Source organism: Mya arenaria, chromosome 8 (assembly GCF_026914265.1).
Source record: "Mya arenaria isolate MELC-2E11 chromosome 8, ASM2691426v1".
NCBI lineage: Eukaryota > Metazoa > Mollusca > Bivalvia > Myida > Myidae > Mya > Mya arenaria.
Genome location: NC_069129.1, coordinates 12,368,809 through 12,386,767, shown reverse-complemented (window position 1 = coordinate 12,386,767; position 17,959 = coordinate 12,368,809). Strand labels below are relative to the sequence as shown.

Sequence of the window (17,959 nt, the reverse complement as noted above, 5' to 3'; positions counted from 1 at the left end):
CATGTGATAACCAAGTTAAATTGACTTCAAATAACAAAACATACAATTTGCAGTTAAAACAGGTCAAATAACATGGTGTGTCAAAACAATAACAAAGAGACAGTTATAACGTGCATTTTGGTGTAAATTCTAAATAGAACGGGCACAGTCAAAGCAGGAACAGCATCCTTTTCGGGCGAACACATACTGAATTCGGCACATAACGTACAGTTCTTCTGCTATAGTTGAAAGGTTGTTAAGGCTGTCATCAAATTTTGTTTTCTTTTGGGCTCTAAACTCCATGCTGGAACTGGTTGTTTTCTGGCTTAAAACTACTGAACTAGGAGTCTTCTTATTTGTTGAGGTTTCGAACGCGGTCGATGGTGCCATTGAAAACATGGGTTTGGAACATTAGTTTGCTTTCACAGAATCTGGAGCGGGATTTACTTCAAAGTCGTTTTTGTTGTTGTTTTTGTGTTCGGTCTTCTGCACTACTCCTGGTCTTGCATTCTTTTGAAACATTGTTAAGTTTTTAACAGTCTTTTTAACCTGATCTGTATGTAAATTCAATGCTTTCTTTACCGCTAAAATATGGTAACAAACGCCCAATGAAAGGCAAGTGCACTCTTCCTTTGGAGTTAATGTTACCACCCGTTTTTTTGCCTTTTAACCCTTGGACCATGAACGAGTTCAGTGATGACAAAAACTTTCTTAAATCATTTTCAATTACATAACTGGCTAACATGTCTTAGCTCAAATTCTTTACCTGTCCTTAACGTTCACTCTGGCTTGTGTCATCAATAGTTGTAACGTTTTTATTTTCTAACATGTCAAACATTGATTGGTCATTTCCAGTAATTGAAATAGTTTCATTTAGATTATTTTGCCCTATATCACCGCTTTCTTCGCTTTCATTATTGTTCGTTGTTGATTCTGAATTCATCTTAAATGCGTTTATTTTGTTTTTAACTGCACATAAAATATCAGAAGGGTTTCCACTGGGTTGAGACAGCTTTATATCTGACGGCTCTAACTATGCTTCTTTCAGAATAAAATTTCCAAAGCCGGCTCTGTCACATTGAATGTCAGTGTAAATTGATTTTTGCAAAAAAGAACAGATTCAGACAGAAAAAACCAACAGGTAATTCTTTGTGTTTTTGAATAGACTTAATCATGTGGTTTACTGATTCTGTGGGGTTGTTTGTTATTCCGCTATATGGATTGAAACATTTTAATTTTTGAAGGATCCAATGGCCTGAATTATCGAGTACACTGCTTAATATGTTTATGAAAATACGTCTTAAATGACTGGGTCCAGCTTTCTTCAAATGTTTCTATTTTCGAAATACACTCCTCTTTTGATGAAGACATTAGGATATCTCTCACATTTGCGTAAGTCGTAATGTCGTCTTGACTGCCATTGTGTTTTTTAACCCAGACTTTATCATCTCTGTCGCATAAGAATGGCACATATGTTTTAAATAAATTTGGAACATGCTCTCCAAGGACCCTGAACAAGCATTCATGAAATTTAGCGCCGCGTTTGTCGTGCAGCATAAAAGCTACAGGAATGGTATTGTTTCCTTCGAATATTATATGTTGGAAGGATAACACTGACAAATAATCCTATAATCAACAATATCTATACTTAGTACGTCCAGCTTTGGATTAACTAAAATTGCGTGTTTGGTTCGTGATGCATTAACTTTCAAATTCCACAAGACACAATAATCCTGCATATTGAAAAGAGCATTCTGTAGATCATGTTCACTATATACAACATTATAATAACGGGCCTCCCCCGTGAAAAAAGTATTAGGGGGGGGGGGGGGGGGGCGCAGAGCGACTTTGATTGTAACTTTGCCCATGCATCTTGTCGAGCTCAATCGAGGATTTAAGATAACATTTCATGTATTATATTGTGTAACTTCTGCATTTCCTCTTTCCGCAACATGCTTAAAATATTATCCCTGGGGTAACGAACATTTAAAAGAAATGACGTAAGCTATATAATCAAAATATATTAATGTATAATCTATATGGATTCGAACTGGTTATTTGAATACAATGTACATATTCTGCCTTTCATCCGAATTTTCAATCAGTTGGCAACAACACGTTTCTGAAACAACTCTGCACTTTTTCATAAACTCTCTGATAAAATGAAATCCTTTGAGCGATTAATTAAGCAAGTTTCAGAGACATTGTTCAATATTCATTTGCAAAATATGACGTACTTAACTCTTGAAGGTTCTGGATGAATGCATTCGCCAAAGCCTCTCTTTCGATGCTCGCGCACTCTGCAATCCCAAGGAAGTCCTCCTGAACGTCGCCCTTCTGTAGGTAACGGACACAGAGGGCCATCTGGTCCACTGTAGCAGCATCCGTCGCATCGTCAGCAATGAAGCCGAAAACACTAGCGGCGTTACAACGTTTAACAACTTGGCTTGAAATCATATTTTCAATGATTCCAACGATTGTTTATGTTTGGGGAGGTTTACATTGTACAGGGTCCCCGTCATGTAGATGTGTGCTTAACACAGCATTGTGCGTGCCTGAAGCTTTAACAAAGCCTTAAAATGCCCCATATCATCTCCATGTCATCGCAAGGCAATGTTCTGATTACCATTAAACCGTTGAATACAGTATCGTGTCAACAATTCCGGTCATGAAGAGGCAAAAATGTTGTATTGTGTGGCCATGCAACACTCTATGTCTTTCTTCTTCCCTCTCATTACCACACAGAAGTGGTCGGCACCAACTTTCTAGTCTAAGTGATATAATATAAAGAAGCTTCATAAGCTTTTCGATTGTGTTCTTAATATTGTTACAATTTGAAACAATAAGTTAAAAATATCAATATAATTAAAAACAACACAACTACTTAATAACAAATCATTTTCCCATAAATAGTTCTACAAATATTAATGGGAAAAAGATATGTTATTATCTAATATTAAAGCCCTCAATGCTTGAATACATTAGCAGAACAACGATCCAGTGCCGAGCTATCTTAATTGATTTCCAATCTGACGGTGCCGAATATTTCTGGTCCCGAAATGTACGTGATACGAAAATTTGTATGCCGAATTGTCTGAAAACTATTTATATAACCGTTTTGACTAAATCAAAAATCCGAAATATACGTCGCGAAAACTTATGAAAACAGTTTCAAGAAGAAATTTAACACACGTTGGACAAAATGGCTAAGATGTAATTGTTTTTCTAATACTAGAATACGATAATGTAACCATTGGACCCGAATACTGAGGAACCACTTGTTGGCTACCAAGTTGTCTAAAGTAATAGAAGTGTTTTACGGGATTCTTCCAAATATTGAAATTGTATTTAGAGAAGTAATTTCAGTTTGAAATAGATATAAAAGCTTTATATGCATATTTTACCATGTAATGCACCAGTTAATTGTAACTCCCCCGGGGGAATTTGGCTCGGATTCTATCAGCAATTCATGTCCGTAGGGCAGGGATTTTATCCGGGATTGGCTGGACCTAAAGTCAAAGTCTCCAGTGGGAGCGGGGGCTGTGGTAACAATTGACTGGTGTATAAGTGCAAAGATATTTTGCACAAAATAAGAAGTTAAAACACAGGATTTACCTTTCCAATAGAACGAAACTTGACTGACACAGACAACAGTTATGCGAAGCGTAGTCTAAAATAATAGACGTGTTATACAGGATTCTTCCAATCCCTAACGTCTAAACGGGAATGTGGAAAAAACGGGGGTGTTTTAAAAATATTGAAATTGTTTTTAGATAAGTATTTTATTGTTGAAATTGATCATAAAGAGTTATATTCATATTTTACCATGTAAGTGAAATGTTATTTTGCACTAAACAAGCATTTAATGCATTAAAACAAATTGTTTACCTTTCCAATAAAACGAAAGTTGGCTGACACAGACAACTATTATGCGAAGGGGAACAACTTGATACAATCGTAATAACTCGGCCTCCTCTGACAAAGATTCGAGATAGATCTCGTTATACAATCGTAACAACTCGGCCATGGCCGAAATGTTCTGAGCGATTTAAAACTGTGCCCTGAAGCCTTGCAGGTGCCCTACATGTATATATCCTTATGTTTTGACAGAATGAGATGAAGAAATGCTGTCAAACTCATAATTATAAGTTGGATATTTATTTTTTGTGTACGGAACTAATATAAAATAACATTATCTGGTAATATTTCTTGTTTTAATGATATTTTATAGACACTATATGCTTTAACCCATACTCCTGATCGGAACAACTACCCACTTTTGATACTAAACAATTTGTATGTGAAGGATTTGCCATATCAAAAATCTATAAAAAAATCCGTCAACGTACAATTATTTGGACTACATGCGAAGCGTAACAACTCCACCATTTCTGACAAGCTTCAAGATAGACCTCGTAAATACAATTGTAACAACTTAGCCATGGCAAGTGTTACGATTGTTGTAAAACTGTGAACCGCAGCCTTGCAGGTGCCCTTCATGTATACAGTTAAACACCACTATTCTGAACACCGGTTATCCGAAATTATCGCTATTTCGAAATTGTTTTTCGTTCCCAATTTTACTCCTTCTTTGTTTAACTAAATTTTTGGTCTTTAATCGCTATTCTGAAATAATCACTTTTCCGAAGTAAAATTATGGTCCCAAATTGGTATTTCACACCTATTTTTCGATTCTTATTTTGAACTCAATCATGTGGTACAGTTCACTCAACGAGTTAGACCCACTTTCCGTTTCCCTCCGTGGATTTTTGCTTTCGCGGCCAACACAATGATTTTATCGACTGTCTGCGTTCCTCGGAGTTTGAATTTAAGGCCCTCAGAGGGTGATAAGTCGACCGAAGAATAATGAACTCTGCGTTCCTCGGAGGGGTTAACTCCGCGAAACTCTGCGGACACTAGATAAGAATCTACGCTGAAGTTATATTTATTTTATTAAAATTTTCAACAGATTTGACATTGACAAACTGGACGGATACCTGACTAAGAAACACATTAAGGGAATCAACAGCGAGACATCACATCATTCTTTAAAAAAATAAATCTAACGATAATGAGTAAACAACATGTAATTTCAGTGCTATTTAACCCTTTACTTTATAGATACGCAATTTTACTTATCTATCCACAGCTTCATAGGTACGTTGATCAACGTTTTTTGATAGCTTCATAGATACGTAATCCTACGTATTCATAATGTAGGGGCATTTATTTTCATACCTGATGCTGGTTTATTCGCTATTAATTCATATTCATTAAGTATGAACATCGATAAATACAATGCACTAAAAAAAACACTATGTTACTATTTTAAGAATTTCGGAAAATCGCGAAATAAGGTCATTGGTACCAAAGATGCGTAAAACGTTGACTGCGCTGGTTTGTAGGCATTCCTGTCTCGTTTTCCTCGTGGAAATTTACACAATACTGCAAGTTATAATTAACTACCAATAATACAACTATATTTTATTGATCACACGCCTGACGTCACAGGTCATGGTTCAGAATCGTAATCGTCTGGCTTTAGAAATCATTAAATTGGAAATTTGTGTCACTTCTGTTTTGCTAATCCGGTCATAAAAATGCGCATCTGCTTCTACAAATTGAAAGTAAGTACAAATATGTTATAAAACCATGACTAATGAATCTAAAGATTGTATTCAAATAATTCATTTTACTTTTTAAAAATGATTGAAAATGTGACCATAAAAGTAACATTGACATTAATATTTGAGAATGCAAGCCTTCACCTCACAATTATCTCCTATATTGTGGAAGTTTTTGTACTTCAGGGGACTGAGGTTTGGAAGTTTTATCCCCTTTTTAGGGAGTAATATACTTCCAAACTTCTTTTAACGGAATCACTGTTTAGAAGTACCTATCATATCAAAGTATGTATCTCTATAAGGCCTAAAAAATTAAGTTTGTTTCTTGTTACAGCCTGAAAAAAGATATGGATGGACAGGTAGGGATTTTTTTGAATGAGTATTAAAACCTTTAATATTATTCTTAGGTCAGGTCAGATTGAATTTCGTATTTGGTTTATAAACTGCAAATCCATTTGCACCCTTTCTAATTTAGAAAGATAGGGGGAAAAAAATGGTCTGCGTCATTTAATATGGTCGGTTGCCAGTTTTTTTTCCACGATTTTTGGCAAAGAGGCCAAGGAAAAAAACTGACATAAATTTTGAAATGAAATCTAGTCAAGAAATGAACAAGAATGCTTTCAAAAATAGATAGAAGAAAAAAGAACGTGATTAAGTTTGTTTCTTGAAGAATACAACAACTTCTTCATACCAAATAGGTTTAAATATTTCACATTTGGAAAAAGTACTTGTTTTGTTATTTTGAATAGGATCCTAATTTGGCCCCAAATTTGGTCAGAAACTCAAGTCTCCACTGTGCACTGTACAGAAAAATTGTGTATATTTTTTTGTCTAAATTATTTATTTTTTTATCCCCCGCCTATGAAATAGGGAGGGGGATATTGAAATGGCGTTGTCCTTCCGTACGTCCGTCCTTCCGTCCGTCCGTCTTTCCGTACGTCCGTCCTTCCTTCCATCCGTCACCTGCGTTTTCTCAGTAACTAGCCAGTATAATTTCATGAAACTTAAAATAAATATGAACCACTATACTGGAATGATGCCCGTCCAAACAAAAATTTGATTGGTCAATTGTCCTTGAGTTATTGCCCTTGATTTTTTGAAAAATGCACATTCACAGCCATTTCTCAGTCACTAGCTGGCAGAATTTCATGAAACTTAAAATAAATATGAATTACTATACTGGGATGATGCCTGTTCATTTTTTGTTTGAATTGGTCAATTGTACTTGGAGTTATTGCCCTTGATTTTTTGAAAAACTCATTTACAGCCATTTCTCAGTAACTAGTTGGTAGAAATTCTTGAAACTTGAAACGAATATGAACCAACACACTGCGATGATGCCTGTTTATTTATATTTTGGATTGTGTAATTTCTATATGAGTTATTTGCCCTTGATTTATTAAAAGATCCATGTTTGCAGCCTTTTCTATGCAACTAGCTGGTAGAATTTCATGACACTTGGAATAAATAAGAACCAACATACTGTAATGATGCCTGTCTTTTTTTCTTTTGGATTGGTAAATTTTCCTTAGAGTTATTACCCTTGATTTATTAAAAAATCATTGTTTGCAGCCGTTTCTCAGTAACTAGCTGCTAGAATTTAATGAAACTTGAATGTTATATGAACCAACATCCTGCAATAAACTTCTTCGGTGAATTTCTACGGCTACATTTTTATCTCAACTATTTAGTACATTCTCAACAACGGAGTACGACTTTTATAATTTGGCTCGGAAAGGGATAAACCTATGTGCTTATCTTATTCTTTCTGAGATTTTTTTTAACCTTCAAGCACAAACAAGCCATCAAGCACAAACAAGCCATCGTTGGCAGGGGATATCTTTTCACTGAAAATGCTTGTTCAATTTGCATCCCGCTAGGCAGCTTGTAACTTATTAAGTTACATATTTACCTAGTTATTCAACTTTGTAAATGAGGGTGTTGTGAAACGGTGTTCAGTTTAACTGAATTTGCACCTTCAAAAACAGAGAAGTTTTAAAAAAGGATGAATACATTTCACTCTTAATCATCAGGTATTTGTAATTTGTTATTTAGACTTTGAGTCTTTATTATGAATGATATTGTAGGGCCATTTATTCTCGTTTCTGGTAAAATTAGGAAACCAATGGCCAGCAGTATTAAACAAAAATTCATGGGTCTATGCAGATTTACACAGTTAGAACAAAACGTAAAATCTATGTTTGCTCAGGAAATGCAGTGTAGGTCAATCAGGTAACCTGAAAAAGGCTTACTTTTAGTCCTAGTTTTAATCTACTTCTGGATGTTATAAACATAACTTGTGATGGACAGTTCAATTTAAGGCAAACTTATTTTTCAATTAAACATGAGCTTCTTTTATCATCAAGGGTCATTAAAATTCATTGGTTGTAAATCGGCCATGCATGGGGGGATTTTAGAATAACACAGCACAACATTTAATGTTCCCCACGAGGAGACAGTTTTCAATTTGCCTATAAGGTTTTGTTTGTGCAAATTGAAATCCTGGTTTTCATTGCATTGTGACATGTCTGCGCAGTGTTTCTGTCTTTCTGATGTTGTCAGTCAAAAGCTAAAAATACTCCACTTGTAGATGTATGAAGTAACTAACAAGAAATAAATATTGCCTCGACGTCTATGTGATGTTTTTAATTTATAGACCTTTTTCTAGGGGTCCACAAACTAAAATAGTTGAAATATCAGACTTGTTGATACTGAGTCCAATTGCCTGTGTGTATTATAATGTTTGGAAATACTGTCAAACTTGTATTAAGTGGCCACCCTTGGGAAAAGGTCAAAGTGGCTGCTTATGACAGGTGGCCACTAAATCCAGGTCGGACATCGATTTCCACCACTTAAGCTTTGTTTGAACAGAGGTTGATTATGCATGCATCTTAACCACAACCTCACACCACAATGAGTATCATCAGTACCATTATTATTCAAGATTTAATACAGATATAGATAAAAATAACTTTATTTCAAATTTATAAATAAAATGCATTAGATACATGTTTTATGCTCTCATATTCCTCCACAATTTCACACTTAAACTTAAGCAATATATTGACATGAGCCCGTCCACAGTTAAATTCCTTGGCAACACTTCTTGCATTATGACCATTTTCTAATATTTATACACTGGACATGTTCTTTAAGAATCAAATACTTTTGATTTTGTCTTATTTTCAGCTATAATCAAATTAAAAACAATGATATCAAGAACAATGCAATGCATATATCTGTTCGTAGAAATATAAATACGTGCACTTTGAAAATTGATATGGAAACGAATACAAATTACACCTACAAGTGACAATGCAAACTGTTAATTCATTATACCCGGTGATTGTCAGTATTTGTAGGGCTGTGTATCGTCACTTAACTCACGATACGATGCGTATCACGATACGGATTACGCGATTCATGATATATCACGATACGCTTATATATATATATATATATATATATATATATTTATGTAGGACTTTAATGTTTGCCTATTTTGTAAATTGTTTGGCATATCCTTACCAAAACTTTATTTTTAATGTTTTTATTATTTTGCATCCGCGAAGATGACTGGTCGTGTTTGTAGTGTTTCCATTATATTTTAATTCGGCCAGACACAATTTCAGGGATAATTCTAGTAAGCGATTTCCGCGATTTCTCGCATAAAAATCGCTCAAATCGCATCCAAATCATATAAATGCGAGATATTCTCGCGCTTGATCGCGGTTTGTGTATTTTGTGTCTTTTCCCTTATGTTGTTTTACAAAATAAAGCATCGTAATGGCTGATGGCTTTTTGTTTATATTAATTGAATTCGGACGAATTGCCTCCCCTACATTGAACGCATTTGTGTTTTCGAATGTTTTAATCGATATCGTCCAAGCACTTGTTTTCAAGCGTTTTTGCGACCCGGAATAATTTTGTTTACACGGGTTACCACTGCATTTTAAAGGCGTCTACAATATCGGAAGCGTCAAAATATCAAATCAGAAAACGTTGTTTACATTCCTTGAAAAAAGTCTCTGGACCGAAATAAAATACCAGCTTCAGATGAAAACAAAAATGGAAAGCCTTCATCTCCCCATCAAAAAAGTCAATGCACCTATCAGCTTAAATGGCTAAATCCTATTTTTTGCTCAAGTATGATGAGTATGAATGTTCATGATGTCGGAACTGTTAACAAGTGTTTTCTTCTTGTCAAACAAATGTATATATCATATCTATATATCTATATATTGTAAATTTGTAAATATACCGTATTGATATTTATGAATAAAGTTACTATTATGTATTGTTTTTTCACTGCGTTATCCATGTATTATAAAAATCTCACTGAAATTACAATTCTCTCACCAATTTTGGACAAATGGGAGCAATTCTCTCATTGAAAATCTTACGTAGAATTATCCCTGCAATTTACAAATAACTAGTATATTGTCTGACTTTGCAAAACCAAATTTCTCCCAAGCTTTGAACTTATATTTTGCGGCACATTTCTCTAGGGTTTCTCTTTACTACAGGTAGTATTTCCTTCCGCCAAACTTGACTTTGCAGACGACTGAAAACTGTCAAAACAGCGAAAGCCACTTCAGCCGCATTTTCGCATACAGCTAGTTCGCAGATTCCATTTTTATTTCATTTCTTTTGTCATTCAAATTTAAAAAAGAAAATTAAATTGCACATTTTTTAATAATTTTAGTTTCATTTTTCATTTTAGTTTGAAAAATAAACATGGTGTAGATAAGTAAGGTAACAAGTTGTAACGTATTTTGCTAGCTCTACCTGCTGTTTGCAAAAATGCGGCTGGAGTGGCTTTCGCTGTTTTGACAGTTAAAAATGAAAGTTAACAAATTGACCGGATCATGCAAAGATGTTTGGAAAGTGTTTTAAGCATACAATTCTTAAGTCGAAATAACGAATCTAACGATACGCGATACACACGATTTTTTACAATGCGATACGATACAGTATATCGTCGAGTACCGAATCGCGATTTCACGATGCACCGATGAATCGTTACAGCCCTAGGTATTTGATAATTAACTTTGTAATTATTAAAGTATAAACTTCATTAAGTGTGTCAATTCTGATCAAAACATTTGCCTACGTGTTTTAAACATGATTTCTCGATGAGTAAACATGCATGGCATTCATGTGATGTAATATGCATTTTCATTGGATGACGGAAATATCCGAGGCTGTCATTCCTTCCCGTAAACTTCAGAATGCAATTAAAGCTGTGTATTGGCAAACATTACTTGCGGAAGTGTCAGTGACAAGGGATTAGTGGCTGCTAATTAGTGTTTGTATGGCTTCATGGGGTCAAAAATTAGTGGCCGTGGCCCTGTTAAACAGTTGGACGCTTAATGCACATACTTTATATAGTAAAAACGTTCGGGGGGGCATTTGGAGTGGCCCAATATGGCAGTTGACCCTTTAAAGCATGTGACCCTTCAACCAGGTTGGACTGTATTCCCTTTTTGTATTATATCTTAAGCACTTGTGTCTTGGTCATAAAAAAATTAGCGTAGTCAGCAACGAAGGTACTTTTTTTCTTATTCAATCTGTACTCCATACATATATCGAGGGGAAAATTGACTGACATAGTCTTATTTTAATGAATATGCATGAGGCAGGAGGGACGACTCTTCTTACAATGAAATCTCACTTTACTACATAATACTCTTCAATAACCCTGTACTGTCAGTTGTCTCTGCAGGCAAGTGGTCCACGTCGCGGTTTTAAATTTTGTAGTGACAAGAAGGACCGAGTTCAATTCAAGTTTTGCCAAAATACTTCCTTTATGGGAAAACCTCAGTATGAGTGTCTGTGAATATTTCCACTTTTCCGCAGTTGTGTATTAGGGGTATCCGACAATGGAAAAAATAGCTGGGTAGTGTCATGTTTGAACATGAATAGCGTCTGTAACATACAAACACAAAGTCTGCACACACTGTGCCATGGTATAAACTATGTGCTTTGAACTCTCGCTTCATGCATGTCATTCTAAAACCTTACATTGTGTACTTTCAGTGCATCTTCGACAGCGAGAGGGAGATGTGACAAGTTGGAGTGCGGAACATGCAGGACTGTCTTTACAGATCTTCTTCGCTTCCTCCTGCATAAAGCTTTGTGTATGTATCTAAGCCTAAGGAGTATTGTGTAAGATTAGTATTTCAAAAACAGTTATAAGAACAACTTTATATCATAGCATTCAGTGTTAGAAACTCAAGTTATAAAAAATGAGACTCAGACACTGAATTAAGCTATTGCCTCAGATTCAAGGTTGTATAATCTTACTTAAGATAAATTTGCTTGATGATGTTTAAAAGAAGTTTACAATTAACACCCAAAGAATCTATATAGGGGAGGGAACTCCAAATCTATCACGCCATGTCTAAACCTTCATTTAGAATTCTTTCATTATTGGATGAGGGGCATACTTCCCACTAATAATAATACTTCCAATTTCCCACTGTATACAAGACAAACTCTTTTCATTGAAACAAGTTTCACAAGCCCCAAAGCAGTTTGCTCTATTTTAGAAAAAAAAGCACTCCTTCTTGTAAAAAATGTGCAGAAAATTGTTCAGTTACACTAGTTAGTCAGTGTAATAAAGTCTGTTTGCGAAGACAGATGACTGTGAAAATCATTTGACGAAGAAAAGTACAGATGAGGTGTTTTTTTACCTGATTATTTATAAACCTCTGATTATATATTTCACAGGTTCATGCAGCGAGTGCCTGTTAGGTTGTACAGACTTGCACATGAATGGAACCGAAATGCTGCAACATTATGAAGTGGAACACAGTATTCACTTACAGATGTCACAGTCAAGTCAAGAAACTCCATCAGTGTCTTGCAAATCACAGAATACAAATAGTTGCAAGGACAGCTTCGTGGTGAGAGACGTTGGAGATAGAAAATTAGCGATGACATCCAATCAAATTACATGTGATTATCTCACAAATAGAACATGGCAGAAGAGAAAATTGCAGTGTAAGTTTGAATCAACATTCTTGAGTAAAAAAATTATGACTGAAGAAACATTCGTGAGTAAAAAAATGACTGAAGACAGAGGTGCGGATCAGAATAATTTTGAGAGTTCTCAAAATAATTCAAATACTAATGTAAAGGCCCCTACAGAGGTATTTTTAAGAACTGATTTAGTTGCTAGTTCAACAGATCTCGGGAATGAAGAAAACAGCGATTCAGAGAAACATGATAAAGCTGAATCAAATTTACATGAGCAGGTCTTGAAATATAGGGTGCATTCAATAGCAGATGGACAGGCTAATGGGAGTAGAACTGATGCTGAAAGAGTTACTAATGGTGAAAAGACTTTTAAGGAAGTTGACAAGCGACTACCTCAGTCAGACATGGTCGAAACAGATATCAATGATGAAAATAACATATCCATTAACAACGCTGAAAAAGTGAAAAGTGATTCAGAATTGGATATGAATAGTAATGTCAGAAATTCTTTTGAACCTATTCTTGTTAAAGATAAGAACAACTGCAACTTCCTGCCTTCAAAAGGAGGCATTAACGAAATTGAAACAAAATCACATCAGATGGCAATACAGGAAGGCGAAACTTTAAGTAAAGAATTGAACATGCCAGACTTTTACTTTATCCTCAGAATTGAACAGCTAGGACAGTTAGCTGGGAATAAGGTCAGCCTATCTTGCAGTGGACGTGAACAATTTGAATGCATTGTTTGCGGTGAGATTGTCAACTGGCGACGAACACTTTGCCGTCACATGCGTGAAGAACATGGAGAGATTTTAAAAAGCGGGCAGATTTCACATGACAAGAGCTTAACTTCAGAGAAGAAAGGAAAAGTAATGAAAATGAGTGGTTACATGAAGCTGGAAATGGGAGTGAAAAAGATCAGGAATGTCGAGAAGCAGGACTTGCCGGGAACATTTGAATGTAAAACATGTCAGAAAGTTTTTCACAGGGAGCGTTTCTTAAAAAAGCATGAATCTGTACACGAGAAAAGTAAGGAGATTTTATGCGATATTTGTGTGAAGACTTTTAAAACAGAGGCAATTTTCAAACAGCACATGCTTAAGACACACAAGCGTGAAAGAGGCCCGTATCAATGCGATAAATGTGATTTCACATCTTCCGTTAATATTTTGATACATGAACATCGTCAGATCCATCCAGAAAACAGTATTCTGTGTGAAATATGTGGAAATGCCTATGCCGATAAATCAACTTTAATGAAGCACATGAGAGTGCATGATTTATCTCGACCATATCCATGCCAATTTAAGGACTGCACATGGAGGTTTCACTCTGAAGTAATGTGCAAGGCTCACATGGAAGCGCATGTTAACAAAGGAAAGTTCAAATGTTCGGAATGTGGATATGTTTTCCGCAAAAAGCACCACTTAAAAAGGCATGAAAAAGTTGTGCACAATATAAAAGACAATGGTCCAGCTTCGATCGAAGGAAATGTGCCAGTTAATAAAGATAATAAATCAGATTTACATGTTGAGGTCCCAACATTGCCATCTGGGTATTTGATAATTGATGAAAACATTGAAAATCAAATTGTAATGAATAACGCTCAATATGACATTGAGAATACTCTTCAGACGACTCAAATTGTTATTACTGATGAATCAGGAGAAATTCAGAGTACTTGCATAGGAGACGATAATATTGTATATCAAACATTTCTAACTGATAATGATGTGATTGGGAATAATATGGGTTCAAGAACCGTTGTACAAATGAATAACAATCTGTCTGTGAATGATAGGTTACTTTTGGGCTGTAGCATGCAAGCTGAATCAACTTGTGGTTTACCAGTTGTAACGTCAGGTGCAAACTCTTCATACATGTTGAATACAACGAGGGAAATGTTGGATATAGGTGCTGCTAAGACTGACAATAGAATTACTGATGAGTCTTTTAAAGTCTTCTCGGAGGAAAATTATACGTTACCATACCTACCAGCTAAAGAAGAAGATGGTGTTAACATTATGCAGGAACACACTAAGATACTTGTGGAGCCTCAGACGGTGGAGGTAATAGATACAGGGGATGAAGTCTTCTAGGAACAGAAAGAGGTAGATTTTATCTTTGACAGTGGAAATCATAGATACATGCCGCTGTATCTGGAAGTGTTCTAGGTCCAGAAAATGATAGATGGATGACAGTTATCTACTTTGAAATGTCGACAGACAGGCTAGGAATTCCCTAAAATTGTTGCTCAGTTTGATAGTATCATGAGAGATGTCAGAAAAAAAACATTTGAGGCATTATCATAGCCTTTGTGTTGTCTACCTGGGCAGTGCCATTCAAAAGGTAGGACCTTAGACACAACCATACCAGATTATTTTTTTGTATTCATATACATGAGCACATGTTACCACTAACCATATGCATAGCAAAGCCCATTATTTTTGCTCAAATGATTGTTGCTCTCTGTTTGTGATGCAGGGTTCGAATTTAGACTCGCATACTCGCAAAATGCGAGTGGCATTTGCAAATTGCGATTGACTTTTATTCAAGCTTGCAAAATTTTGGCTTTTTCTAGACCACAAAATGTTAAAAGGAAAGTAGAATAAACATGAACTTCACTTTGCTACGAAGTCAAGTGTAAACAACCTATAAGTGGCATGTTTACCATTTAAGAGACGACAATATGGAGTCACGCTCTTTTCAAAAATAGAACAAATACGGAAAAGGCCGAGTTTTATCTCGAATGAGTTGACATGACGTAACCTAGCTCAATCATTGGCTAAATTTAGCGCTTTCGCGCACTATATGTAAACCCCATCAACCTTTGAATATATCCGCTCAACTGTCAAAGTGAATAGACTTCTGATATATTTTATAGTCCAAAGCATCTACGCTACATTTACTGTTGCTTTTATTTATTCTAAATTTATACTGTTATTGTTTATAATACTTATAGACTTAATCAGTTAATAAAATCTGTAGCGTTCTCGCCGAATGGGAATTACCCGATTGCGAGGGTAAATATACCCCCCTCAAAGTGAACAGTGTCAAATTATGGGACAGCTTTGTTATCAAAAAGTGGCCAGCATCTGATGAGTCATCTGTACCCCCCCCCCCCCCTCCCCCCCAAAAGAATAAGCCAACAACAATTTATAGTAGTCAAGTCACTCAAGATGGATTCTTTTAATATTCATAATATGTCTTAGTTGGAAATATCTACTTTAATTAGACAATATTATAAGGGAATAATGAAAATAATAAAATTGCAAGTTGATTTTTCATTTTGTGAGTTGCCTCAAAAAGCACTCGCAAAATTTTGCGAGTGCTCCTCAAAGTTAAATTCAAACTCTGGTGATGCCTTTGTTTTTAAGATTAGCAATGACATATTTGCTAAATGAAAGTATTTAGTTGACTAGATGGGCTGATGAAAATGACAGCATTTTAGAATATGTTTTTTTATTTATAATTAAAAGTTTAGCTTTTATTTAACCTCAAAAAGTATCAAAGCTGGGTTAAAGAAATTTAGTATGTGGAAAGAGGGCAATATGGAGATTATGAAAATTATTTATTTTTTCTTGTTAGGCAAAGTTATGCAGAGTTATGACCCTTGACTTATTAAAAATAAAGCTGTTGACTAAAAATAATTTTGGTCCTGGGAAAACTCAAAAAGTATAAAAGCTAGGTTAATGAAACTTAGTATGTGGAAAAAGGGAGATTATGCATGTTATTTTTTTCTTCTTCAGACAAAGTAATGCAGAGTTATGGTCCTTCAGGCCAAAAAAAAATTGTTTGTTTCTGCTCACATCTCCAAAAAAATAGGGTAGGTAGGTAGCCATAACTTTTTTTTTTGTCTATTTTTTTTTGAGAACTGGCATTCTGTACCAAACCCCAAGACCTATATCAGGGTATATCACTATTGTAAAAAAAATTAGATATAAAATGGTCAAATCTTAACATGTTTACATGAATAAATTCACATTTATTTAGAAAATTACTAAAAAATCCACACAAAGGCACAAATCTTTCCTTTAGACATCAACACAATTTATCAGTTACAATATTATATATAAATGTCTTATGCTTTCTTTAAAATTCAAAATAGTACACATTTTTCTTCAGATATAAACACAGAGTGTGTTTGAAGTTAATATACTGAGTCGGAATGCGTAGAAAGATCGACAAGAAGATATCTGTATTTCTCAGCAGTGGCTTTTAGCTTGTACGCATCCATAAAGTATTTGATCTGACTCTATAGTATGCTTTACCATTGGTTCATCCGTTTGCATCATCATATCTACTGTAGGTTGTTGTTGTTCTTCTTCTTCTTGTTGTAACAACGTTATCATGGTTGGTTGTTTTTATACCCCCCAAAACAAAGTTTGGGGGGGGTATACTGGAATCGGGTTGTCCGTCTGTCTGTCTGTCTGTCCGTCTGTCCGTCCGTTTTTTTTTGTCCGGGATTCATCTTTGTCGTTATTGAACAAATCTTTTTCAAACTTTCAAATATTAATGACCATGATGTAAACCTGTGCCTCCGTGGATTTGGTCAGAGTCGCATGATCCTGAGTGGAGTTGTGGCCCCTTAATGAGTTAAATTGGGCAAAATTAGCTTTGTCCAGGATTCTTCTTTGAAGCTATTGAGCAAATCTTTTTCAAACTTTCAAATATTAATGGCCATGATGTAAACCTTTGCCTCCATGAATTTGGTGGGAGTCACATGATCCTGAGTGGAGTTGTGGCCCCTTAATGAGTTAAATTGGGTAAAATTAGTTTTGTTCGTCCTACTCCTTCGTCATTTTTGAATGAATCTTTTTCAAACTTTTAGCCATGGTGAGAACATTTGCCCCTGTGATTGTGGTTGGAATCACATGATCATGTCTCCAATTATGGCCCCTGAATAAGTTAAAATAGGCAAAAATTATACAGCTTTGTCTAGTTGCTTCTGAACAACTGTAAATATTCCATATCTAATATTATAGAATGAATCATTTCATTTTTGACTAATATCAAATTTAAGATATTAAATTACTAATTACAAATGTATATTCATAAACATATCAAATCCATATGATACCAATAATGATATCAAACATTATGGAAATCAATTGTCCAAATATTTGAAAATTATTGCAACGCCATTGGTGCAAAAATAATTTCTAACATTATTTTTTGTTATAGACAATTCATTTGCATTTTTTTGCCTGTGGAAATCCCTTATTCTCCCTCTACATTGTTTAGAGGCAGAGTAACACACATATTCCCAGGGGTTAGTTATACACATACACCTAAACTGACAATGCCTTCTATATTGATAACAATCAAGTAAGGCGACATTCTGCCAGTTAAAACATGATTTAGTCCTGCTTTAA

General features: G+C 35.1%; 1 protein-coding gene across 2 annotated transcripts; it reads left to right on the top strand.

Annotated features, from left to right (window-relative positions):
* The first annotated feature begins 3,107 nt into the window (after nucleotides 1–3,107).
* LOC128243751 (zinc finger protein 701-like) lies at nucleotides 3,108–16,641 on the top strand. Of its 2 annotated transcripts, none has more exons than XM_052961677.1 (3): nucleotides 3,108–3,192; nucleotides 11,643–11,743; nucleotides 12,336–16,641. In XM_052961677.1, exons 1-3 carry the CDS (start codon nucleotides 3,182–3,184, stop codon nucleotides 14,681–14,683), a joined length of 2,460 nt encoding a protein of 819 aa, XP_052817637.1. In that variant the 5' UTR covers nucleotides 3,108–3,181; the 3' UTR covers nucleotides 14,684–16,641. The 2 variants fall into 2 exon arrangements, with proteins under 2 accessions (XP_052817637.1, XP_052817638.1); XM_052961678.1 differs by having other exon boundaries at nucleotides 3,176–3,281.
* Nucleotides 16,642–17,959: the final 1,318 nt, after the last annotated feature.

Coding starts and splice junctions, on each gene's coding strand:
- LOC128243751 (XM_052961677.1), top strand. Junction 11,744..12,335: donor CCTCCTGCATAAAGCTTTGT/GTATGTATCTAA, acceptor TATATTTCACAG/GTTCATGCAGCGAGTGCCTG.